General features: G+C 42.0%; 1 protein-coding gene across 1 annotated transcript in view; it reads right to left on the bottom strand.

The window, feature by feature from the left end:
- Window positions 1–26,007, bottom strand: part of EPHA4 (EPH receptor A4) — a 199,234-nt gene that overhangs the window by 83,275 nt on the left and 89,952 nt on the right. Inside the window, exon 5 of the mRNA XM_015417638.1 lies at window positions 3,736–4,074. Coding sequence (XP_015273124.1) covers window positions 3,736–4,074 — 339 coding nt within the window. The remainder of the gene's footprint in view (window positions 1–3,735; window positions 4,075–26,007) is intronic.

Below are 26,007 nucleotides of genomic sequence, written 5' to 3'. Positions count from 1 at the left end.
CTCCTTACCCATATGCAACCGGACTTCAGTAGGCACTGGCAGGCAGTGACCAAAGAAGGGTGAGTAAGAACATAAGAAAAGCCCTGTGGATCAGACCAGTGGTCCAACTAGTCCAGCATCCCGTCTCACACAGTGGTCAACCAGTTCCTCTGGAGAGCCAACAACAAGGCATAGAGGCTGAGACTTTCCCTTGATGTTGCCTCCTGGCACTAGTATTCAGAGGTTGACTGCTTCTGAATGAGGAGGTTCCCCGCAGTCACCATGGCTGGTAGCCATTGATAGACTTATCCTCCATGAATCTATCAGATCCCCTTCTAAAGCTGTTTATTCCTGTGGCCATCACTACTTTAACTAGCAGCAAATTCCACATTTTAATCACTCTCTGTGGAAAAAAAAGTTATTTCCTTTTGTCTGTCCTGAATCTACTGCCCATCAGTTTCACTGGATGCCTTCGAGTTCTAGTATTTTGGAAGAGGGAGAAAAAATTCTCTTTGTCAACTCTCCACCCCGTGCATAATGTTAGAAACCTATATCACATCCCTCCTTAAGTGTCTCTTTTTCTAAACTGAAAAGTCCCAGAGTCTTCAGCCGTTCCTCATAGGTGCACCAACTCCCTAATCATCCCTAATCATCTTGGTTGCCCTCTTCAGTACTTTTTCTAGCTCTGCAATGTTATTTTTGAGATATGGTAACCAGAACTGTACATAATATTCCAAAGGAGGCTGCACCATAGATCTATATAAGGGTATTATAATAATGGCTGTTTTATGTTGAATCCCTTTTGTAATAATATTTATTTATTTATATTTATTTTATTTTTCACATTTGTATCCCGCCCTCCCCAATGGGCTCAGGGTGGCTCACAAGGGCAAGGTAATCAGCCCTGCCATAAATAAACATCTAAAACATAATAAAAACAACTAACACTTAAAAACAACAACGGTGCTCAGTCACTGATATCATAATCCAAGATGGAATCAACACTGTGTTTGCCTTTTTCACTGCTGCCACACACTGGATTAACACTTTCATTGAGCTATCCACTATGACCCCAAGATCTTTTTCACTCTCAGTTTCAGCAAGTTAGCCTATTTCATTAGCCTATACTTGAAGTTGGGATTTTTTTGTCCCAATGTGCATCACCTTACATTTACCAACACTGAACTTAATTTGCCACATTGTCATCCACTCATCTAATTTGTGGAGATCCTCTTGGAACTCTTCACTGTCAGCCTTGGTTTTCACCATCCTGAATAATTTTGTGTCATCTGCAAACCTGGCCACTACACTAACTCATAGTTCCAGATCATTTATGAATAAATAAAACAGTACTGGCCCCCGATAGCAATCCTTCTGGGACTCCACTGGCTGTACCATCTGCACAACCCTCCATTCAGTGCTCCCCACATTTTTCTTATCATACAGCATGTTTTTTCAATATCCTTAAAAATTCCAGCTGAGTATTACAACTCCAAACTGGGAGCAGATGAAATGCCTGTGCAGGTGCACTCTTAGCTATAGATCTTTTTAAAAGAGAAGCTATGTTCTGTATGAGGTGCCTAAGGAGAAAAGATTGCCCTAATCCCATGGACAATGCTTATGTAGATGAGATAGACTGTCTTTCATTACATAAGGTAGGAATAGACGACAACCTTGAAATATAAGGACTGCTATCTATAATGCCACTTAAGGTTACTTCAACTGTTGAGCCTGCAGCTGCTTCCCCAAATTAACTAGGGCTGCATTCAGACATCACAGATAACCTTGATTTCAGGCTTCTGTTTGTTCCTTCCTTCTACTTCCTCATAACTATAGCTAAACTCTGATTGTCGATTCAAGCACAGTGATTAACTGTAGATAATTTCCCCCACTTCCTGAAATACCAAAACAGGATTTAATACAGTTTTAGAATCCTGGTTAGTTGTGGGGGGAAACTAACTCATGGCCCCGGTCACACGTGCCAGAAAATGCGGGGGGGACGGACGCTTGGCTGTTTGGCCCGGGGCAAAATAACGCGCGGTTGTGCGATCAGACGTCCCCTGGAGGTCCTGCGGTTAGGGGGGAGGTGCCGATCAGACGGCAAGGCAGCAGCAGGACTACTGAATGGCTGGCGGGACATCGCGGCCTGGACAGGCACTGCGGAAGGGCACCGGGTCCCGCGAGCCACCGGCACTGGAGGCCGGGCCGAGGAGGCTGACGGGACAGACACCCCTGCCCCCGGGGTGGTCCAGGAGGTCTGGAAAGGCCCTTCGCAGAGCCATCCACACGCGTGCTCCTCCTCCTCCGCCGCCGTCAAAACCTGGAGGCGATGCTGATAGGCAGGAACGACGCCCCCCGCCCCCGCTGCCCCCAACGGTGGAGAAACCCAGCCCCACCCTCAAGGACCAGCCACCCCCACCGGAGTGAAGCGCCGCGCCCCCCACCGCCCGCCCGCCTGCCTGCCTCTCCCCGCTCAGCCTTGCCACCCCCTCCGCAGGGCGCCCCAGTCCACCACGACATCTGCTCCCCCCCGCGTTCCTCCTCCTTCTGTGGCCAACGCCACTTCCTCCTTGTGCGCATGCACCGTTGGGTGCTTTTGCCCATCCTGGAGACTTGGGGGGGGGGAACCCCTTGACAGGACATGGGCGGGCGCCTGATGCCACTAACTACCACTGGAAACGCGATCAGATGCCCGCCCTTGCCCCGCGGTTTCCGGAAACTAGTACCTCGGAGGTACTAGTTTTTTAAACCGCATCTTCGGCGGGAAGCCTCAGGTGAGCCACGGGAGCTCTACGCTTCCCAGATGTGGCGGTGTGATCGCGCCTGGAAAATCCACCTATCTTCCATCTCTGTAGTGTGGCTAATGCTCCGTGTGACCGCAGCCCATGTTTACCTGCACATTCGCATTCATACATAATGGGTAACCACAGTTAGTTTTTAACTGCCATTCTTTGTGCATGAAGGGCAGGGGCAGAGTGAAGGGCACACATGAACATGCCAGCAACCTGGGTTTGTGCACACTTTCCCACAACCGTAGTACTATATGCTGTTTGAATGCCTTATACTGTTTCAGAAGCCCACATTAAAAGCCAATGAGGCTCGTGCGCTATCGGCAAAGCTGATTGAGCGCATGGGCCGTTTTGCCACCGGGCAGGTATTCGGGTCGAGCTTGACCTATGCAGGGACGATGGGATACATTTGTCAAACAAGGGCAACAACATATTCCTAGAGGAATTACAGCAAGGGATTAGGGCAGCCTTGGGCTGTTAGGTGGCGGCGGCCAAAGCAGAGTCTCTTTATTTCCGGCTCAGGGAGCAAACAATATTGCAGTTCTAGATTCTGTGGAAGTGCCAAGACTAATTTATCCATATTCTGTACTCTCCGGTGGCTCAGCCATTTCCAGACTTAACTTCTATTCCATATAGTGCAGGAAAGAAGCAGGGTTTTTGACTGAGCTGCTCTCTGGATCAAAAATTAAGACTCCTACTCAAATAAGAGTATGATGCCCTTATTAAAAGGGAATGATTCCTGTGTATAATGAGTCCTGGTGTTTTCTTGGTGTAGCTCATGCAGTTCAAGTCTATATAAAAGGGCCACTGCTATTGTAATTTTCATTAGCATCTCCTTAGAGCATAAGTCCACGCTTATAAAGTATTGGTGAAAATACTCAAGTAAATAATCACTTAATTGTACGAGTATGAAAAGAAGGATGGAGAGAAAGACAGAAGGAGAAAAAATAGGCATATAAATGTTTACCTGCTTGGTTAGTTGTCACAGTGACAGACACGGCCTGGTCTGGACTCGGATTTTGCTTGGATACACCATTCACTGCCCAGATTTCAAAGGTGTAATTAGTATGTGCCAAAAGATCAGTAATTGAAACTTTGGTGGTTTTCAAACCATTCTGCTGAGGGCTGAAGTGCACACCACTACCACATGACCGACAGCGGTTTAGGTCACTGGCCCCACATCTCTTGCATACCACGTTGTAGGAAACATCTTCACGGCCACCTTTGTTCTGAGGGGGACTCCATTCCAAGTTGACCGATGTTTCATTGACATTGGAAATCAGGTTCTGGGGGGCAGATGGAGGGCCTGAAAAACAAAAAATATTATTTTATGATACTTCTGCAGTAACAAAGGAAAAGAACTGTCCTACCCAGGAAAATGCATATACTGTAGAATATCACGTCATTCATGTTAGAAAACACTTCAGGTTGTAACGCCTGTACTTTTCTCGATTTGAGATCCCCTTTTAAAAAGGACTAAAATACTTGAAAATACATATGGCAAGGTCTTCATATGTGTACCTCCAGTTGGATTAGGAAATGTTTATGCAAACTGTGCTGTGAATATGTTTTCTCAGGTTGACACACACCTGATCCAGGTGCTGCACAGGTCTAGTCAGATGATTAACAATAGTAACTATCTTTGATTTACAAATATCTTTGATTTGCATCCCACCTCATAACAAACACAGGCACATTCTTAGCACCACTAACATACAGAGTTGCCAGCTTCATGAAGCATTCTGCCCAGGGACACTACAGAAAGAAACTGAGCACTAAAGCCTTGATCAGATATTAATATCACTCCTGGGATTATACCTAGACACAGATTGAGTTTATACATTCCTTCCCATGCATCTCTCACTGTACAAAGAGGGGCTACACATCCAGTGGTTTCTATTTCACAGGGTCAGGAAGATCCTATTTCAAATAAACACCACAGCTCTCCATTTTTGAAGGATTTTCTCCCTGCTGTGATGGACAGGGAAGAGAGCACGGGAGCCTAAAATCCAGTTTCAATCTCCCGATGGCCTGAAAAATTAATCTGAACAAGAATTTCCATAATATATACCACTGCTGAGACATTCAAATAAACATCAACATGTGATCATATTCACTGTTGTAGCACTGGAGGCATAAGCATGAGTTCTGCTGTTGCAAAGCCAAAGCGGGATCTGCCACAATTTATCACAAGAGCCAGTGCAGTGTAATAGTGACAGTGTTGGACTAGGATGGTGGAGACCCAGGTCTGAAACCCACTTGGTCACAGGAGATCACTTGGTGACCTTGGGCAAGTCTCTTTCTCTTTCTCTCTCTCTCTCAGACTAACCTATCTCACAAGGAAGTTGTAAGGACAAAATGGAGAAAGAGACAGTGATGTTGTAAAATATCTTGTGTGCCTACTGAGTGGGAAAGTGGGCAAAGGTGGGCTCGCAATTCACTTTATTGGGAGAAATCCCAAAGCCCATGGCCTTATTCATTTGCACAATGGGGCCAGTGAGAATACGTACAAGTACAACTGGCATCAGGACAAGCTGGGATCTACTGTGTCTCTGTTGCTCCTTGCTCAGGCAAACAAAGAAGAGCACAGGCATAGTGTCTCCTGGCTTTGCCCTGTGCTGTGCTGGGGTGGCACAGCTGGTGAGGAGGCACACAGGCAAAGCACTGCCTTACTTCACCTTGCCAGGATAATTGTGGTGCAGCCAGTGAGGAGGAGCCATGACATCAGCCATACTCCTCTTTGCCAACCACACCATGCCTAGACTGGTGAGGAACAGCATAGGTGCAGTAGTGTCTCCTTTCATCCCTGTGCTAGCTGAGACACAGTGTGTCTGAAGTGAAGAAGCATGGTAGTGCCCACATTTGCCCTGCTGGCTTGGATAGGATGCAGACAGCAAGGAAGAGCATGGTGGAGCCTTCTGTTTCTCAAGCTGGTTCTTCATCCCTCCATGAGATGAAGTGGGTGTGGCCTCTGTCTGGGGCTGTTACCACCAACCATACTAATGGACAGGTCACTAACTGAACTTTAGCTGTCCTGTGCTAGGAGCCATGAGTGATTCTGCCTTTCAAAAAACCCACATTTGTATGGAGCTCATGCACTGGCTTTGGTTTGTTGGTGTAAACTGACATGATTGGGGGAAATGGATTGGCAGTGTGGCAGGTAATTGCGGGAGGGAAGATGTGATTTACTAGTGTTTTAAATTTTGTGAATGATGATGTGGATGAGTCTGTGAGCAGAAGAGGATTAACTGGTGCATTTGGGAAGCCTGGGTGGTGTTTGTGTGAGTGAACAGGAGTAAAACGTGTATATACTTCTAAGAACAGCGAACCAATGATAGGTGAATAGGATGGAGTGGGATGGAGAAGAGATAACAAGCTGAAGTAATGTAGTCTTAGAATATTAAACTAGGACCAGGAGAGATGAGCTACTTGGAGAAAAAAGATGGGATAAATAAATAGTGAGGAATATGTACCAAAAAACAACCAAAACATCTGGAGATCATTAGAGGCTTTCACATGATAGGTATATACTATAGGGATATTTTATGTACACCCATCCCACCAATAAAATATGATGTTAAGACTCGAATTTCCTTATTTTTGTAGATTTGAAAAACAAACTTCATAGAAATTGCAGAACTAAAAACCAGAGATTTCTGATGATAATGATTTATGTTAAAATGGTTGCCTCTTGCCTGAGATCCACATCTTCACCAACCAGAGGGTTAAAGTACCTCTCAAATCCATTAATATGCTTTTCAAAGGAACCATGTCCAGTTTCACATGGGAAAATGTGCCACAATGAATCAAACTCCTTGGAAGCAAGGAGTTGGTAATTAGTATGTAGGACAGAGGCTGGTGATGTCTAAACAGAGAAGCAACCAAGCAGAAAACAAGGGAAGCAGATGCTTGCAGGTTGCCCCACCTCCATCACAAAAAGGAAGACACGGAGACAGTCAGTAACATAGCTACCGAAATTCTGACAGGTTGAAGAGGGCAGAAAAGGCAGAGTTTTATGTTTAATAAGCTCCTGGTTTTCTTTTGCTTCTCACATAAGACTTGCTTCCATGGAGAATTCCCCCAAAAGACAAGAACCTCACAGAAGCAGAGAAAGGCCTGTATAGGCAGCAGTCAGTGACTCTTCCCAGCGCAGGTGATGCAAAGCATCATTTTGCTTGGAGCAACCATCTTTCCTCAAGCAGCGAACTGTACTTTCACTCTATTTCTCAAGGGTGGAGGAGGAAGGATTTGAGGAGGAAAACATCTACAACAAGGTAAAACCTAGTTTCCATTCAAATGGGCTAACAGTTCTATCCTAAAAACTTTCCCCCAGGAGTAAGTCCCACTGACCTGCATAAGAGTGCCCTCTTAATCACTAACAATGCTGCAGCAACTACCCTGCAAAAGTTCAAAGGCCTTTAAATTTTTCCGTTATAAAGACTTTGTTTATATGATATTGCAGCTTAAGGAGCTGAGCGACCAAACAGGTTTCTGTGAGTGCGGTGTAGTGGTTAGAGCGTCAGACTATAATCCTGGGGATCAGATCTTTACTCTGCCATGAAAACTTGCTGAGTGACCTTATGCTAGTCACACACAATCAGCCTAACTACCTCACAGGGTTGTTGTAAGGATACAAAGGAGGAGAGGAGAACCATGTAGGCGGCTTTGAGTTTCTATTGGAGAGAAAGGTGGGGTATAAATGAATTAAATAATTAAACATATAAAATATAATATAGTTTATTATTAATTGCTTTCTAAATGGGTCAATGTACTCATATTCATTTTTAAGGGACAAGATGAAAGTTACTATCAACTAAGATTGACGCAATGGACATTTCAGTTGAACGTGTCCACTCTACCTTTCTGCAAAAGATCATGGGGGTACCCATGTGTGTTCCATATGCCACTTTATGTTTGCAGTGCAGTCAGAATTTGTTGGCTACTAAGGCATGGATCCACACTATTAAATTTTGGTTACGACTCCATTTCAACTCTGACCCCTTCAGTTCTACGTATTAACTACTTACTGAATCTGTTAATTCCAGCTGGCTATCTTACATCAAAGTCAAAATAAATTCCCTGAATTTATCTCTAGAATCCTTATTTATGCTTTCTGAGTCTGAGGCCTTTTAAAAAATAAAATCTAGTTTATTGGCATCAGAGCTACAAACTCCTTATAGCCTGGCTAACAGAACCTATTTTCCCTTAAATTTGGGGATTGTTCCTAATGCAAACCTTCCAGCAGTATACCTCTATCAACTCATAGCTCCAATTTTGTATAGAGCCATATTCTTGGCTAGATTTAATGTTCTTCCTTCAGCTATCTTATCTGGTAGATTCCAAGGGATTCCCTATCCTAGCAGGTATTGTCCTTATATGAAGGACTCTGTTGAAACTGTTGCCCATGTTCTCCTCCAGTGCCCTCTCTATCTGGCATCCCGTCGGGATCTTCTATATCCTATACTAGCCCAATTTTTTAGAGACCCCTGATGATTTTAAGCTCCTTTTCTTGTGCTTGATAATCCAGATACAGAAATAACTGAAATAGTAGCAAAGTTTCTTTGCAGTGCAGTCTCACGGCCGATAAGTGATACTATGAATTAGGTTTTATTATGATGCTACACTTATTATGATGTTACTCTGCAATTCTTATTTTACTATGCAGAATTTTGTATTTAGATTACTGTATCTTCATGTATATGCCAATAAAAGGCTTTGGATGGACTATCAACTAAGCCTTGAAACGTGTACCTCCCCCCCCTTATCCCATGCAAAGATAACATTTAACTGCTGATAAAATGATCCCAAGTGTTCACATATTCCATCAACTTAAGAGGAAACCATATAGCAACTGCCCCAAAGTGCTGAAATATCTTTTTTTTAAAGAAAGCAAGCAATTGATTTTTCATATGTGGGGAGATTTTGGTTTTCCCCAAATTAAAAGGTGAGCAGTCTCAACTGCTATTTGTTAATTTTGTCATTGCCTGGATCCCTGTGTGTGGCATGGCTTTTTGTTCAAATTACCATGGACTGTTATTGTGAATCATCTGTTCATTTCAACAGGGCTTGCATAGGAGTTCCATTTAAGTGACACAGAAATAATAAATACTGTCTTAGGGCCAACAGTAATTGCATTTCAGCTACCACATACTGCTAAATGCTGTTGCTTGCTGCCTGTCAATACACTATGAAATACTAAATTGCATACTATTGTCACGCAACAGTATTTAATACTTCAGAATGACTGACAGGTGACAAGTAATTGCATTTTGTAATGAAATTAGCACCACCAAATAAACATGCTACTGCATGGCAACTACAAATATTGCTCAATGCCGTAAAACTCAAATACTGAAATAATGAAATCTAAGTCAAATATCAAATATCAAGCATGTATGAAGGAAATTGAAGAACTCAGAGTAACCTACTGCAGCAAGCCTTACATGCTCATCTTGAATGCTTTACTCAAAAGCTCTGTTCACAAGTTACACGGAATGCACATATAAGCCGTGTACAGTATACACTTAATTTTTCTTTATATAATGTGTGTTAAGTCTCAGGTTACATTCAATCATATACTGTTGAACATATGACTTAAGCTCCACATATATCCCTGGCTTCATTTGTAAAGTGCACATGCATTGGCTTTTCTCACATACAGATGTAACATCTGAACAGGGCTTTAAGCACTGTGGAATGTGGTAAAACTGAACTCTGCAGTAAGGCAGTTTTTATATTGGCACCAGGGCTATGATTTTAATTGTAAAAAAACCTGGTCTGATTTCTCTCTTTCCTCTTACAGCAATGTTTATTGGATTTTATTTTATTTTTTATTTTATTAAAATATCAGTATATGGCCTTTCACCATGGCTCAAGGAGTCTTACAAGTTATAATTAAAACCAATTTAAAACCAACACAATAAAACCCAGATAAGCTCTTTCTTATACACACATCCACATGTACACACACATACAATTTTATTTCATTCTTCTCTAAACGGTGTAATCATAAGAACATAAGAACATAAGAGACGCCAATGTTGGATCAGGCCAAAGGCCCATCCAGTCCAACACTCTGTGTCACACAGTGGCCAGAAATACCAGTGCCATCAGGAGGTCCAGCAGTGGGGCCAGGACATTAGAAGCCCTCCCACTGTTGACCCCCCCCCAAGCACCAAGAAGACAGAGCATCACTTGCCCCAGAGCCCCTAGCTATACCTTGCGGCTAATAGCCACTGATGGACCTCTGCTCCATATGCTTATCTAATTCCCTTTTGAAGCCGTCCATGCTTGTAGCACCCACCACTTCCTGTGGCAGTGAATTCCATGTGTTAATCACTCTTTGGGTGAAGAAGTACTTCCTTTTATCCGTTCCAACCCGACCGCTCTGCAGTTTCATGGAGTGCCCACGAGTTCTTGTATTGTGAGAAAGGGAGAAAAGTACCTCTTTCTTTACCTGCTCTTTCCCATATTGTATTGCATTGTTTATTACACTGTTTTATTTCATTCTTCTCTTGCAGTGTAATCTAGTTTTACTGCATTGTTTACTGTAGGTACTTTACTGGTCTCTATTGCATTTAAAAAAAATAATTTTGTAATTAGCCCTGAGCCTCAAAAAGAAAGGCGGAGAATAAATGAAGTAAATAAATAAAAGAAGCTCCACTGACTCAATGAGATCTATATTTCTGTAGTACATTTTTTAAAATGCCTACACATAGAGGAGCCTGAGGATATGTTAATATGGTCGTTGTGCGCAATGACAGGGCTTTATGCACAACCCACCATGTCCTGTTACTGTGGATCATCTGATCATTTTAATGGAGCTTGCATAGCAGTGTCATCTAAATGGCACAGAAATAATTAAACTGTGCCACTTAAACGTAGACTATTTTGTTGACTGTTCTCTACAACACTATGGACAAAACTATCCCCCAAATGGCTGAAAAAAAGTCTATCTTCTTAAGCCCTCTCTTATTTGGAGTGCTCAAGACAGGATACGTAAGTCTCCTTTCCTTCATTTTGTCTGCTCAAGAACTCAAGATCACCCAGGAAACTTAATGAATCTGTGGACAGATGAACCTATTCTGACACAGATGAACCTATTCTGACATTCTAACCAGAGCACCATTATTGGCTCTCAGCTAGGGGTGTTCGAATAATCACCAATTTGGCTCATGTCTTGCTTGCTTGATTCTACTATAATTGGTTCAATTATTCATTGATCTTGTGGCAGATCGGGCCTGCTCCGGCCTGCAGGCCCTGTTCCACCCTGCCCTCCAAGATCTTCCCAACACCTGGAGAGGCTTTTCTCTCAGGGAACCATTGCTACCACCTGACCTTTGTAAGGAATTGCTTGCTGGGAGGGTCAGGACTCCCTGCTTCCCTTCCAAGTTCTGAGGCCTTGCCTCTGTGTCTCCCACTGCCCAGTGCCTGGTCAACACAGGGATAGTTTATTGCCTTGTGCACCACAGTAGGAATAGCCAATTGCCAACTGACTGCCTTCCCCCGTTGCGCCTTTCAATACAGCGTGTCCAAGATGGTGGAGGTCTATGTGGTACAGAGAACCACTACCAGCATCAAAAGTTATAAAGTATTTATTAAAGAGGAAATGTTAACAAGAATACTTTTTAAGCACAGCGCCAGATTGAGCAAGGGATTCAAAAGAAATGGGTAAAACAGAATTCCTCTGTCCTTCTCTCTATACATGCCCTAACAGGTGTTAAAATGTAGGACAGGCTCCTTAGTTTAGGATGTTATAGATTTCTACTGAGTTGTCATTACCTTGCAGTTTCCTCCAGCTCTTCAGGCCAGCACATGGTTAATGGTCACCTCCTCCAGACCTCAGCTAACAGTTCTGTCTGCTCTGATGGAGTCAGCACAAAAAAGACCTCCCTCCTTCTTCCCAGGAGTTGTATTTATTTATTTATTTATTTAATGTATATCCCACCCTCCCTGCCAGACAGGCTCCTTTCTCTCTTAGTTTTTCTTTCCCCTCCCACTGACCTGGTCAGGCCAGGTCAAAGAAGCTTTTCCTGAAGCCTCCAGAATTTCCTTCCTGAAATCTCCTATGAGTCTCTGTTCCCTGCTTGAAGGGGGGGGGGAGAGCTTGATTATTCCATTGTCTAGACCTATTAGCATTTGTATGAAGGTGGGCTGAGGTAAGTCTAGAAAGCAACTGAACTGACTTCCCTCCTTCCTGCATGTTCTCTGCCCAGAGAGGGAGAAAAAACCTTTTAAGACACAAAGATAAGGTTTTGCTCATTTCAACCTCCAAAGAAAAAAAATCATTTCTTCACAGATATGTTTCCTGGTGTCTGGTAGGTTGTTTCACTGTATAACATACTCATCATACAGTACAGCACAGATGGTTTTTCATGCATGCTTTTTCTCACACGGTCTGGATGAATTCTACTAACCCACCTGCCTAATTGCTCCACTCAGCAGACAATTGTTTAACATCAGGGGTCTCGACTTTTTTGAACCTGTAGGCAACTTTGGAATTCTGAAACAGAGTGATGGACACGAACACAAAGCGGCTGCTGCAGAAAGTAGAGCCAACCACAACCACAAACTGGCTGCCGCAGGAGGTGGAGCTATCCAGCCACCCAGAAGAAGCCCAAGTACAGGGAAGAAGAGGGGTAATTTTAAAAATCCAGTCAGAAAGAGGAGTGTAAAAGAACAAAACCAACACTGTGATGCTGACGCAACATTATTTTAATCTGCCAGCCAATCAGATCTCCATTGCCCAATCAGAAGCCGTGCTAGGCAAGAGCCTACCCTGGCCCCATCCACTTTCTGAAAACATTCAGTGGGCACCAAGTAAAATGTCAAAGGGCACCATGGCATGCGGACTCCCGGTTTAAACAGACAATTTGATCACTCATAATCATATGAACCCATCATTAATAAATGCTGTGTTTCAGTAAAATCATACCCTTTGGTTTTCGTTTAAGTAGTCCTAAGTGGCACTAATGGCTGTTGATTAGTTTGAATTGGTAGTGTCTTTGTGCATGAATTAGGGTTGCCAGGTCGACTTACCTGGCCAACAGTGATCTCCTGACATCCTTTCGAGAGACCGGAAGTGATGTTGGGCATTTTTAGGCCTACTTCTGGTTTCAGGCCTACTTCTGGTCAGGGGTGACACTCTGGATTTTGGGCAAAACTTCATGGTAAATTCAACTTCAAGCCATAGAGTTTTGCCCAAAAAACAGTATTTCCCCCAACTGGAAGTAGGCCTGAAAGTGGAAGTAGACCTGAAAGGGTCAGTTGGGGCAGGATTTCCCCCTGCCAGCATGGTGGCCAGTGGTGGACAAGAGCCTATGAAAGTGGGGTTTCCCCCACTTCCACCAGGGGGCTGGCAACCCTAGCATGAATAGTTTTGGGAAAACCCAATGCAAACCGGTTCAGCAGGAGTTCATGGGTACTTTGCACAAACTGAACAAACTGAGTGATTGGCTTACATCTGATAACCACCTGCTAAACATGATAAGTTTAACAGTCAAAATATGTTTGATATTAAATCTGCAGCAATCCTACTCTCAACTACATCTTTGTGTTTTGTTTTTCCTTTCTAGGTCAGCAGAATAGAAGAAACATTGCACTTTGCCATGGGTGTATTTGCTCTTGAAGGAAATGGGTTTACCTGTGGAGTAATGTCTCCAAATTCTAGTATTACAACTATCACCTAACTACAAAATCTGTACTAAGGATTCATTTAGGCTCTTACTGCTCACAAACCAAGCCAACCTGTCTCTTTGCTGACAAATTCTTTATAGCATATATACTCCTTTAATAAAACCCAAACCTCCTTTAGAAACTTAGTACTTGCACAAAAGGTCGAGAAATGTGGGCACACACTGTTAAGAAATTGCCTGTAAGCTCTTCTTATGACTAAATCTTTAATACTGGTGTCTGTCCATGCAGCATTTTTTCATTAACAATCTGCCAATGAGCTGCTCTTCTGAAAACCTCCCTGGGTGTGAACAGACACTAACTTCAATTAAATATTTCCACAACTTGACCAGATTGTCTAGTTTGACATAGGGGATTTTATTTCCACTAAGTCAGTGAAGATGGCACAGCATGAATGTTTTGTTATGTGCAGACCTCTGAAAAAGTGCAGCTGAAACGTTATTAATGAAGAATTCCCCCAAAAAAGTTTTGTCTAAGATAAATTGCCACAAAATAGTCTAATGTTCACTGGAGAATATTGATACATTAAACAACAAACCACGAGATGATCTATACCCTCTCTGGTTTCAGAACAATGTGCCACCAGAACCTCTTTTAACTAGTCCCTGCATTTACTAAGGGAAGAGATTTTAAACCCTTAGTTAGCATCTGGGACAGAACAACTTAGCAACTCACTTCAGAGATGCACACTTTTACTCTCCAATGGTAGCATATATGGTGAGCGTTAGGCACTAGACTCAGACTTGGAATCCAAGTTACAACATCATAGACAAGTTAGACATAAGCAGGACCTTTATTCAGTACAGAGCACCGCAACAGACTATAAAAGATTACAAAAATAACAAAGGCTAGGGCAATTTGCCTTAACTACACATTAAAGATTCATAGTTACCAAGATCAGGATAGCATCCATGAGTTCATGATTGTCCAAGGGATTTTGAAGGGAAATCCCCTTTTTGCACAGCCATGTGCTCCAAGTCACAAAGCAACTCTTTGTTTCCCAAGAGACAGCATTTCCAGGCGTCATAAAACAAACTCTGACAAGAGGAAGAAGGGAGAGAGCTAAGAGAGAGCAAGAGCTCACTCCCATCGGGATCAAAACAATTATACTCCAATTCCAGTCACAAATTAGATGTGGTCATCAGCCAATTGCGAGTGGGCATGGGAGTGCCCAATTATTGGTTGCCATAGCTGCGTATGGGGATAGGCTATACGTTTGGGACCCCGCCTGCAGTCATCTGACCCCAAACTCCAGCTACTTCATGGTCTACGTGACTAGTCGCATGTGGGCCAGAAAGTGTAGCCATGAGGTCTGGCATTTGGCATGAAAGTGTGAAAGAATGTGGGTTTATGGCATGGCTATTGAGGCCATGTGGCCTCACCAATTGGCTTGCAACAAGAAACAAGACACAGCATTTTATCAAAAGACATCACAGGAGAAGGCATCTGAATATATTAAGCAATATTTCTATACATATTTTAATACAATTTTTTTAAATAGAAAAAAGTTTTCAATGGTGGCTAACTGCTACTGAAATTCACTCCATGACACTTCTGTGGCAGCCATTTTCTGGTGGATTCCACCTCACATGGCAACCATTTTCTGGTTGCGCTCACCACTTTTTCTCAGAATTCCCACAATGCCTACAGGCTGTAAAAGGTTGAGGACCCCTGCTCTAATAAACACTACCCTTGGATCCAATGAACTGAAAGAGCAAGGGCTCCGCTGGTGGAATAATAAGGCGGGACAATTTTGCCCACTATCTCTTCCTCTCTCCAGCCCTGTAGACTCTCACAAACTCCCAGCATCAACTTTTCAGGGAACACAAGTGCTACTGGGAAAGGTTAAAGATCCATGTCCCTGAGCATCTTCCATTCACAGTCCACCACTTCTCAGCAGAGGCAGCTCACAAGTTCAGCGGTGAGACCTTACACAATGAGCAGTCAAGTGATATTAGTCACAGACTGACAGATGGTAGACTGACCCATGGACCACTGGTGTATTCTTTCAACTCAGCCTGATCCAGAGAAGCACTTCTGATGTTTTTAACAAAATGTGCATTGGCAGGAATGCTTGAAACAGATAAAAGTATGTATGTAATCTTAATTGAACCTTTATCTTTGCTTTATAAATTAAAAACACATTAGAAATCCAGGGGGATTCAATTTTTTTTTTAAAAAAGAATGAAGTCATTTCATCCTTGATGTAAATGCATGGGTAGATACCACTAGAGTGAAGATGTCCAACTAACCGAAACAGATCATGTCTGAGGAGAAGCAGACTGAATAACCCATCAAGAAACACTTCCATAAAATAAATCTATGTATTGCTATGAAAAAAGCAGTTTCTTCTTTCCTTCATAAATAAACGTATACAAATTTGACTTGAGTAAGCCAGAATCCTTATGTAATGGAGAACTTCTGTACCCTGTCTAGGAAATGAAATTAAGACCAGCTGTTGCTATGAACAATATTTTTATTATTTTTATCATATTACAGGCTGAGCAGTTTCTGAGAAAACCATGGAATAGAGTATCGAGTGTGCACAATCAGATGCTGCAAGATAACAATCTGTCGACCATTTTTATATATATGTCAGTGTACATGACAGAGATTTGTGTAAATGTAGGTTGCTACTCAGGGAAGAAATGAGGTTAGTCGATGTATTTACCTGATAATCAAAGCCAAGAGAAAGAAGATGTTTAGTTGCAAAATGTTAGGCAATGTACCATATGCTCTTCTTGTTCCAGTTTTTCTATGGGTGATTTATTTTGAATAGTATGAAGTGCAAACAGTGCACACTGGACATTAGCTTTAACCATGTGTTAGATTAACACAGGTAATAAAAGCAGAGTTGTCTGTAATGCAGAAGCAAAATTCAGGCTTACTTTCTGCATAAGATAGCCTAGGCGAGCGCAATCTTGTCAGATCTCGGAAGCTAAACAGGACTGACCCTGGTAAGTATTTGGATGGGAGACCTTTGGAGAATACCAGTACCACGGAAGGCCAGAAGCAGGCTATCAAGCCACTTCTCTGAATGTCCTCCATGCGTCAATAGGAGTCACCAGAGGTTGCCATGACTTCCAGCCAAAGGTGTGCGCACACACAAATGCAAAAATACAAAAAGAAAGAAAGAAAATTCTTCCATTTCCAATTCTACTTTTAGCACAAACTCAGAAGTTTGGCAGAAGGCCTGTGAAGGAGTACAACATGGAACTGGAAATTCTGAGAACCCTCACATACAACATGGCCTTCCTACAGTCCCCACCGTGCAGACTGCCAGGGAAACAGTATAGGCAGGTATGGTTTGCTGAGATTGATCATTTCCAATACCAAAGAAATACCCAGATATACCTTTCTTTGAAAGGATTTTGCAAATTTGATAAAAGACTTTTATTTAAACTTTGGCAACGTATGTTTAATCAAGATTATGATGATCAATTCCAAAGATGTGGAAGTCTCTTCTTGATCAAATATGCAGCATTTCCTTAAAATGTAAAAGATAGACATTCCTTCTCAAAGCTTAACATTAGAATCAGGAATATGAATGCTACTGATCTAGCCTTAGAGTTGCCAGCTCCGGGTTGGGAAATTCCTGGCTATTTGGGGGGCAGAGTCTGGGAAGGGCAGGGTTTAGAAGCGGAAGGCATTCAGCATGGTGCAGTCCCATAGAGTTCACCTTCCAAAGCAGCCATCTTCTCCAGGGCAACTGATCTCTGTCACTTGGAGATCATTCGTAATCCTAGATCTCCAGCTACCACCTGGAGGGTGACAACCCTATACAGCCTACAGAGTATTGGTTCAACCGGATGAGTAGGTCCTGATGACATCAGGTATTAAATGGGTCCTGTGAATGGTCCTCCTTTATGGGTTATTCCTGTGAGATAATACTTTCAGTGCAGCAATATTAAAAGGCATTGGTTGTACTCAGACTCTTGCCAGCATCTCTAAGCAATTTACCAGAATAAGGCCATACAAAAGGGAAAACCTAATGCACAATAATAGGGATGATCTAACAGGGAAGACCAGCCAACGTTTATTGTAATCCAAAAGGAAACTGTTATGAAGAATCAGATTTACATCAGTGCTATGACACTGACCAGACAGTAAATCACCATTGGAGTATTCCATAAGGCATAGAAGCTATTCACAGGATAGACACTTGGAAGTAAATCAACAGATATCACTTCCTTTAATGGTTAGATACGTAACAAGACACACATTATCTGTTGTGTAAAATGCCGTGGTCAAACTTTTTTCTGCTATACTGGATGTTCAGAAGTTAGAGCTTACATGCAAAATGGGGTGGGAGGGAGTACAGTAAGGAAAATAAGAAAGGATGAGGGATAAAAGAAACTTAGTTTCAAAAAAGGAATGTTTTAAAAATCTATAATCAATTCAAAATCTATGATACAGCTCCTACAAGCCAAATTCACCTTCCATGTAGAAGTGGTTCTGAAAGAAATGACTCAGTTTCTTGACTCAGTGATCCACTAACATGGTGGGACAAGTTCGGGTGGGTAGCTGTGTTGGTCTGAAGCAGCAGAACAAAGTTCCAGTCTCAGCTATAATCACCCAGTTACTTATGTATCTTGATTCTAACTAGCCCTTCCTGGCAACTAACCCCACTCCAACCCACTCTCTTCCTATATGTAAGGGTTAAAGAAATTCTATTTCACTCTATCTGAGGAAGTGTGCTTGCACATGAAAGTTTATACCTTGAATAAAACTTTGTTGGTCTTAAAAGTGCCACTGGGCTCAAACTTTGTTAGGGTGGGACAGGGTAAAGATGTTGCTATCTTAATTGGGGGGGGGGATCTCCTATCCAGACACTAACTAGATCCATACATGCTTATCTTCAGCAAGGTTGCTATTTTATGCTTTCAGATGCAACCTGGACCCTCTTGTGAACTTATGATTAAAGGAAATATTCAGCAGTGAAAATAATATTTCTTATGTTTATGGAAAGCCAATCAGAACTTCATCTTAAAAGTCGTGTTGACAAAATTAAGTGGTACATCTATTCTGTTCCTTTTGCACTTCTGTGAGCATTTCCTCCTATCACTCTCATTTCCTCTAACATTTGCTAATCATTTACTTCAACTTGGCTCTCATAGCATCTGTTCATCTTTCTGCAAGAGGTCAATTTTGCCTTTTTATCCAAGAGAACCTTTGGACTCCTCCTTCTAAGGCTTCATTAATCACATGTAACATCAGGGCTGTCAATGTTTCAATCATGTCTCAGAGCTGAAAGCTGTGAATTTGTACAGATATACTTTTCATTGTTAATCTCTCTTCCAGTGAAAGACAGGTTATAAGGCTGAGTAAACAGTACAGATATGTGTGGCTGACTCTTGAGAGAAAGCCATGGCTTCCCCCTAACAGCTGTGTATGTTGCTGCCTCTAATTGCTTTCTTTCAGCAGTTGGGGTGAGCTCCGTTATTGCTGCAGGCTCGTTTACATAATCTTTGCCATTGAGGGTGACCCTTACTTCTTAAGCAACAAGACAATTCTTGGACATTTATCATGTGGGCCTATGTGTTTTCACAATGGTCAGGGCTAGAGTCAACAGTCCACTAAGAACAGCAACCATTTGAAATATCAATCACCTGCTACTTTCTTTGTTTTGAATATCCACAAATCTATTAAATGGGAACCAATAGGCTTCTTTTAAAAAAAACACCAATGCCTTGTTGTTTAGTTATCTAAATTTTTAACTTGTTAGTAGGAACATAAGAAGAGCCCTGTATGGATCTGATCTGTGGTACATCTGGTCCAGCATCACATAATGGCCACTAGTTACCCTGGAGGGCCACAAAACACAAGGCATAGATACCAAGGGCTTCTACCAATGGTGCTTCCCAGCACTGGTGTTCAGAAGTTTACTGCCTCTTTATGTGGAAGCTCCTTTTATTCAATGTGGCTAGCAGTGTTCCCTCTAAGCTGAGTTAGTGTGAGGTAGCTCACAGGTTTGTAGCCTCCAGCTAAAAGGGCTTCAGAGCAAACTAATTTATGCAGTAGCCAAGTTGCTTGCTCACAACTTTAATGCCAGCAGCTCACAAAGTAGAATTTTTGCTCACAAGGTTCTACAGCTTAGAGGGAACATTGGTGGCTAGTAGCCATTGATGGACCTATGCGCCAATTCATTTGAAGCCATTTCTGAGGTCTGTCTAGGACTAACACCCAATCATGTGCTGTTGTCACTACGGTATGTAAAATGTGTAACTACAGGGCTGTCAATAATGTTCCAGTCATGTTTCAGAGACGAAAGCATGAGAACAGTTCTGAAACTTTTGCTTAGCAGCAACACTACATACCGTAATGCCAGAGTTATGCAAGAGGCTGGGAGATGCTTTGGCCACTAATGTGGCTCCAACTTACCTCTGCTTCCTACTGAGATGTCCTGAATTAACACCAACCAGCTACTGAGAGGTGGTGGTGGTGGCTCTTTAAAAAGAGAGTTCACAGTGGAAGCACTCAGCTACCAATGTAACAAACAAAAAGGAATTTTTTAAATTAAATTTTAATTTTTTTTTAAAGGGCTCTTTAGCTTGGAGAAACAATGACTGAGGGGTGACATGATAGAGGTTTACAAAATTATGCATGGGATAGAGCAGGTTGAGAAAGAAGTACTTTTCTCCCTTTCTTACAATATAAGAACTCTTGGGCACTCAATGAACTTGCTGAGCAGTCGGGTTAGAACAGATAAAAGGAAGTACTTCTTCACCCAAAGAGTAATTAACACATGGAATTCACTGCCACAGGAGGTGACGGCGGCTACAAGCATGGACAGCTTCAAGAGGGAATTAGATAAGCATATGGAGCAGAAGTCCATCAGTATAGATAGGAACTCTCAGACTGGGGCAAGTGATGCTCTGCATTCTTGGTGCTTGGGGAGCAACAGTGGAATAGCTTCTAGTGTCCTGGCCCCACTGCTGGACCTCCTGATGGCACCTGGTATTTTTGGCCACTGACAGAGTTTTGGACTAGATGGGCCATTGGCCTGATCCAACATTGGCTTCTTTTATGTTCTTATGTTCTACCCTATGAACATAAGTCCCATGAAGCTACAATAAATCTCTTAGCCTTTAAGAGGCCACAAGACCCCCTTTGATTTTTACAAGTTTCTTTGTTATTTTTCCTGGCGCAGAATCCTTCACACCAACCTGCCAAAAAACATTTTGGCTACCTAATCCATAGTAAGGTTTAAAGATCTCATGCAAAGGCAATCAAATGCCATGGCTATGTGAACCACGCAATAAAACCTCCATGTGTCCAGTCTTAAGGCATACCGTAGAAACATCTTTTTTGTCCTTTAATATATACTGATACCTTCAGCACCTGCAACATTAAACAAACTGCAGATTTTACAAGTGGACATAACTTTATATTGCTCCACTGGGTCTTCTTTTTTTTTGGATCTGCATCAGTGAGAACACTGTGATTGCAGCACTAGCAGCCCACAAAAAGAGGAGTGTTTGTTGGAAAGTGTTGTCCTCGTGGGGATGTGTGTGTGAAGGCTATTAAAGGCATGGATAGCTTGGCAGAAGAAGTGAGTCTTCACACTGAAGAACTTTTTGGAATCCAATGATCCATTTGTATATATAGTACATTTTTGTGGATCTGTGTTTTGTTATTTATCTTCTGTCTTTGAAGAAATCTATTTTCATTCCATATCTCATTGTTACAATCTTCTCCCCTGGGATTGCTGATTTTGCTTAGCTTTGAGTGGGTATAATGAAAAGCTTACATACAAAATAACCAGAATTTTCCAGGTCATGTTCCTGTAACAGCAGACATTAACATCTGCTAAACAAACCAAAATTAAGCAGGTGTAGCTTTTCCCACTATAGAAGTGATTGGAAAAGCTTCACCAAATAGTTTCTGTATACTAAGCTGATGTTAAAAACAAACCAGCAGGAGAAGTAAAAATGTTAGCAATCTCACACAAAGGTGAAGCAAAATTCATATTAGAAAATACTTGGGAAAACACCAGCTCTCCTATAGACTTGAATTCAACAGCAAAGCCAGCCCATCCACTAAGCAATGGTAGGTGATGACCTAAGGTTCCAGACTTTGAGGGGCACTAAAAAGATGTGGAGAGGCTCTTCTTTCTCATGTGCCTTTCTCCTGGAGATTGAAGGGAAGCTGCCACCTACCCACCCTTTGTTCTTCTTTCCCTTCCTCCTCCTTCCTTTCTGCGATCCAGCACACATGCCCACCCTCCCCCCATCACCCATTTATCTGCCCTGTTCCTGGCACACTCACTAATGCTACTGGAGGGGCACAAGTCCTATAACCCCTTAGACAGTCGGGCCCTGCTGTTTCCAGACAGCCATACTGCAGGGGTGGCTTGAAGGGAAGTGTGACATCAACTGGCTTCTAGAATCTCCATACCTATTGACTCTAGTCTCCTGGAGCTGCCATTATGGAACATGGAGGGCTTCAGAAGAGCTAACCTATTTTATTTTTAATTGTTCATTATGAATGTCAAGTAAGTAAAATCTTCTGTCCAGACTTCAGGTATCTGAAGAAGTGAGCAGTGACTCATGAAAGCTCATACCCTGCCATGTATCTTGTTAGTCTTTAAGGTGCTACTAGACTCTTGCTCTTTTCTAGTGCTACAGACAGACTAACACAGCTACCCATCTTGATCTTGCCGAATGGGGAGAGGGGAGCAAAGTGATAGTTTGCCTAGGGCACCCAAAAACCTTGGACCAGTCCTGTTCAATGACCTTGCATCTAAATTAACCTAACATCTGGTAAAAATTCAGCTTCAGAAAGGATTAGCTTTTTGTTTTTTTCAGAATTAGTACATGCTAAAAAAAACCTCTCAGGAAACAATGTGAAAAAAACCTATACACAGTTTCCTATCATAGCCATATGTTATACTGTTTCTTTGTGCATCATCCAGTGACCTTGAAATTATACTGTGTTATATCAGGTGACAGTCTGAGTCTTTCTGGATATAGAATTAAAACACTATTTAAAGAGGAAAACAAAATCTATGCAAATTTCTTCATGTAAAAATGCAAAGAGCCATGGGATCCTGACCTACAAACTGCTTTTTTTTTGTATAAACAATCATTTACATATACTGGGAGAGTTCATGCGGATTCAGAATAGAGCTGAAACCACAGTTCAGGGGAAATACAGCTCTGAACACAACCTTTGGAGGTTTAAGTGGACAACAACCTGAATTCTAAAACATAACAACTAGAAGGGTATAATACACTCAGACCTTGTCCTTGGAAACAAGATAAGGACAACGCTATTTCCATCTGCATCTTACAGCAGTGACACAGCACTGGTGAAATCCATGTTGAGTTTCCACCATAGATTGCTCATCATTTCATTATGCTTCATTATGTTGATAACTGTCAGAGTGCATTAGAAGCAGGGGTTTTGAGTAATAGGGCTGAAATGGTAATCTAAAAACAATATACTTTCGGGGAAAAATACAGCAGTGGGTTAAATTCAATTATAAGGGGTGAATGCAAAGACAATCTATGCGATGCTTGTAGTTTAAAATGAGGCCCTTTTTGATTTCATGATAAACTGAAATGGAAACAGAAGTTTCTGAAAAAAGGACCGCTTTATTAAAAAGAGTCTAGCCATGTCAGCTTAAATTCTTTATCTGTAAAAAAAATATTGAAAGCAGCTATTTTAGTAACATTAAATGCGTAATATCAATCAATTACTCTTTGTCTGAATTCCTCAAGAGAGCAAACTATTCAATGTCATTTACTGAAGTGAAACACATAACATTTTCTTTCTAAGGAAGAATTCCCACTAAAATTGAAATTTCAGAAAATTGTTTGGCAGGGGAAGGGGGAACAAAGGTTTGACTTTTGTACATACTGCTCTTCAGTGCAATAATTTATGTATTATTTTTTATCTCATTCTTCATTCAAGAATATGTGACCCAGTCAGCAAGCCAGCCACTCAGCAGGTCCAGAATGACAACTCCGCCTGACACCCAAATTTTTCTTCTTTAATGCTATCACTTCAGCTATTTTCTTTGCCAAAGAATCAAAGACCCAGAAGAATGGGCATGCAACTGCCAACAAACTGTTCAGGCAGGCCCTCATTAACAACTGTTGTCCCAAGAGGGGGTTGGGGAGGCCCTATTTACTTACTAGACAATGAATAATAATGCCCACAGGAATGATCCAGGACCGCTCTGCTTGCTGAGGCCACTACCTGCCAACCTCTTCCATCACTACACAGCATTCATTACATAAATAGGGCCTCTCCAGCCCCAATTATGGTCACTGCTTTGTAATGAAGAATGATTTTCCCAATGGATCACCATTGAGACTGTGTCCCACAGAATCCACTATACTTTCAGACTAGATGTCTCCAGGACTATGAGCTGGACTGCCAAGAGACACCACAGGCAGGCCCCTAGGCATAGATTTTCTTTATGCCCTCCCCTCAGCATTAATTTATTTATTTTTATTTATTTTCATTATATTTATACCCCGCCCTTCCCGCAAGCGGGCTCAGGGCGGCTTACACGAGCACAAAGTGCATATAAATTACAGTATAAAAATACATAAAAACAATTTAAGAATTCATTTCCATTCCGGATGCAAGAGAAAGAGGAAAAACAAACTCCACGTTCTGCATAGCTGGGGAAGACTTGGGCCCCATTTAGATGTCACACGGTCTTCCGGTGGTAGTACTCTCTGGAGAACGGTGATGGTAATCCCAGTGGCAGTGGCGGCTCCTACTCATACGCCTGGTGGAAGAGCTCCGTCTTACAGGCCCTGTTGAACTGCAAAATGTCTCTTCCGGGAGCTCATTCCACCAGATAGGAGCCGCCACTGAGAAGAAGAACACACACAAACATGCTTATTTGGAACAACAATTATCTTTTAGCAGCACCTTGTTCAGATCCCTGGGCCCCCAGGGCAACTTATGCCCCTGGAATTTGCACCCCTAATTATCCCTCTCCCATCTAGAGTAGGATATCCTTGTTTTTTCAGTGCCTGGTAGGAAACGTTTTTCAGTTTTCTGGCCCACAGCAAACACCATAAACCTATCAACCTTAATATGCCCTTCTGACGATTATACACAGAGGTACCTGAAAGGCCATACTCTGTCTACCACACAGGGTTCCATATATAAGAGCCTTAAATATAAAAGTTCAGCAACGGACTTTAAAAAAACAATGCTAGTGATTGAACTGATCTCATAAAACTTAGCATTTTTTTTTTAAAGGGCCACATTTTTGATTCTGGTCATATTAGTAAATCATAGGAGGTACGCAGTGCATTTTTTACCACTGCATAAAAATTCAATGTGCAATTTTCATAATTTGTCAAGGGGATTGTATAAGGAGGGGAGGGGAGAGAAAGCTTTCTAGCTCTCTTCCCTCCAGGGCTGAAACAGAACCCTATTGAGGTCAACTTCCCTGGCCTAGACAGTGAAGATGCAAAACCAAGGTGTTATTAAATGAATCACTACTAAGGAACAATGATGTATGGAAAGAGATCTGCTAATTAATATACAATGAATAATTAGCAGAAAAACCCACCTTCCTTCTCACAAAACTGGAAAGGGAACAATTTTCTGTCCACTCCAGGTGTTTTCCCCTAAATTACCCAATGCTACTTTTTCACCTGGCTTAATAGTGAACAGAAACCTGATTTTACAAGCCAATGGAGCAGAGTGTATGTTTTTGCTAGAAGAGTGGGTCTCAGATTCTACATTTTATTTCTTCATTAGGCAGCCGTCACACTGAGCGATTACTAAATTCAAGGCTGAATGAGACTACTGGGGTTAAAGAGAGCATAATGAACAAAGAAGGTGCTTGATTATTATGGCTGTCAGCACTAAGGAACTAGGTTTATCACCTGGTTTAGCCAACTGGTAAGGAGAACTGAAATCATTTTAAAAGGCCCTCTGTTTGTTTTTGTTCTTCTCCATCCCCCTTAAAAAGAAAAAAAAGGCCAACCAGGAAAGTTCCACTTGAGCAGTTGTTAAAAAAAAAAGAGCCACACCCCTAAATAAATAAATACACACATACATGTGGTACCTTTGTCTATTTTTTATGCACTTATGGTTTTCATATGCCAAAAGATCTTTTTAACAGATCTGAGGTTGACAGATATTTCAGAGGCATGCCACAACTTCAGTCTGGTGTTTCTGTGGAAAGCACTACCTGCTGCATGATGCCCTGGGAGGCGGGAGCCCTTTTCCCTTTTAAAATATGGCCACCATCTATGCTATGTTCTCCATAACATAGACCAGACAAACCTCTCGACAGGTTTTGAGAATATGAAGAATTCAGAAATGGGATTTAGTATGTCAGCAACAATTTACAATGCAGTGCAGCCACTCTGCTTGTCTACCTCACAGTCACTCACACATGCCAAAATATCTTCATATATACAAACAGACAGTCAGAATACTTCTTATATACTTATGTCTGAAAACTAGACTAGCAGAATTCAGAAGCTTCACAACAAAATGGGAGACCTAAACATTGTTTAGGAGGCTTCCCAGTATTATAGGCCTTCTTCAAACAGCTGCTCTGATA

Source organism: Gekko japonicus, unplaced genomic scaffold (genome assembly GCF_001447785.1).
Source record: "Gekko japonicus isolate JY-2015 unplaced genomic scaffold, Gekko_japonicus_V1.1 scaffold38, whole genome shotgun sequence".
NCBI classification, from domain to species: Eukaryota; Metazoa; Chordata; class Lepidosauria; order Squamata; family Gekkonidae; genus Gekko; species Gekko japonicus.
The sequence above is the reverse complement of the archived record's forward strand: the minus strand, read 5'-3'. Positions and strand labels throughout refer to the sequence as shown.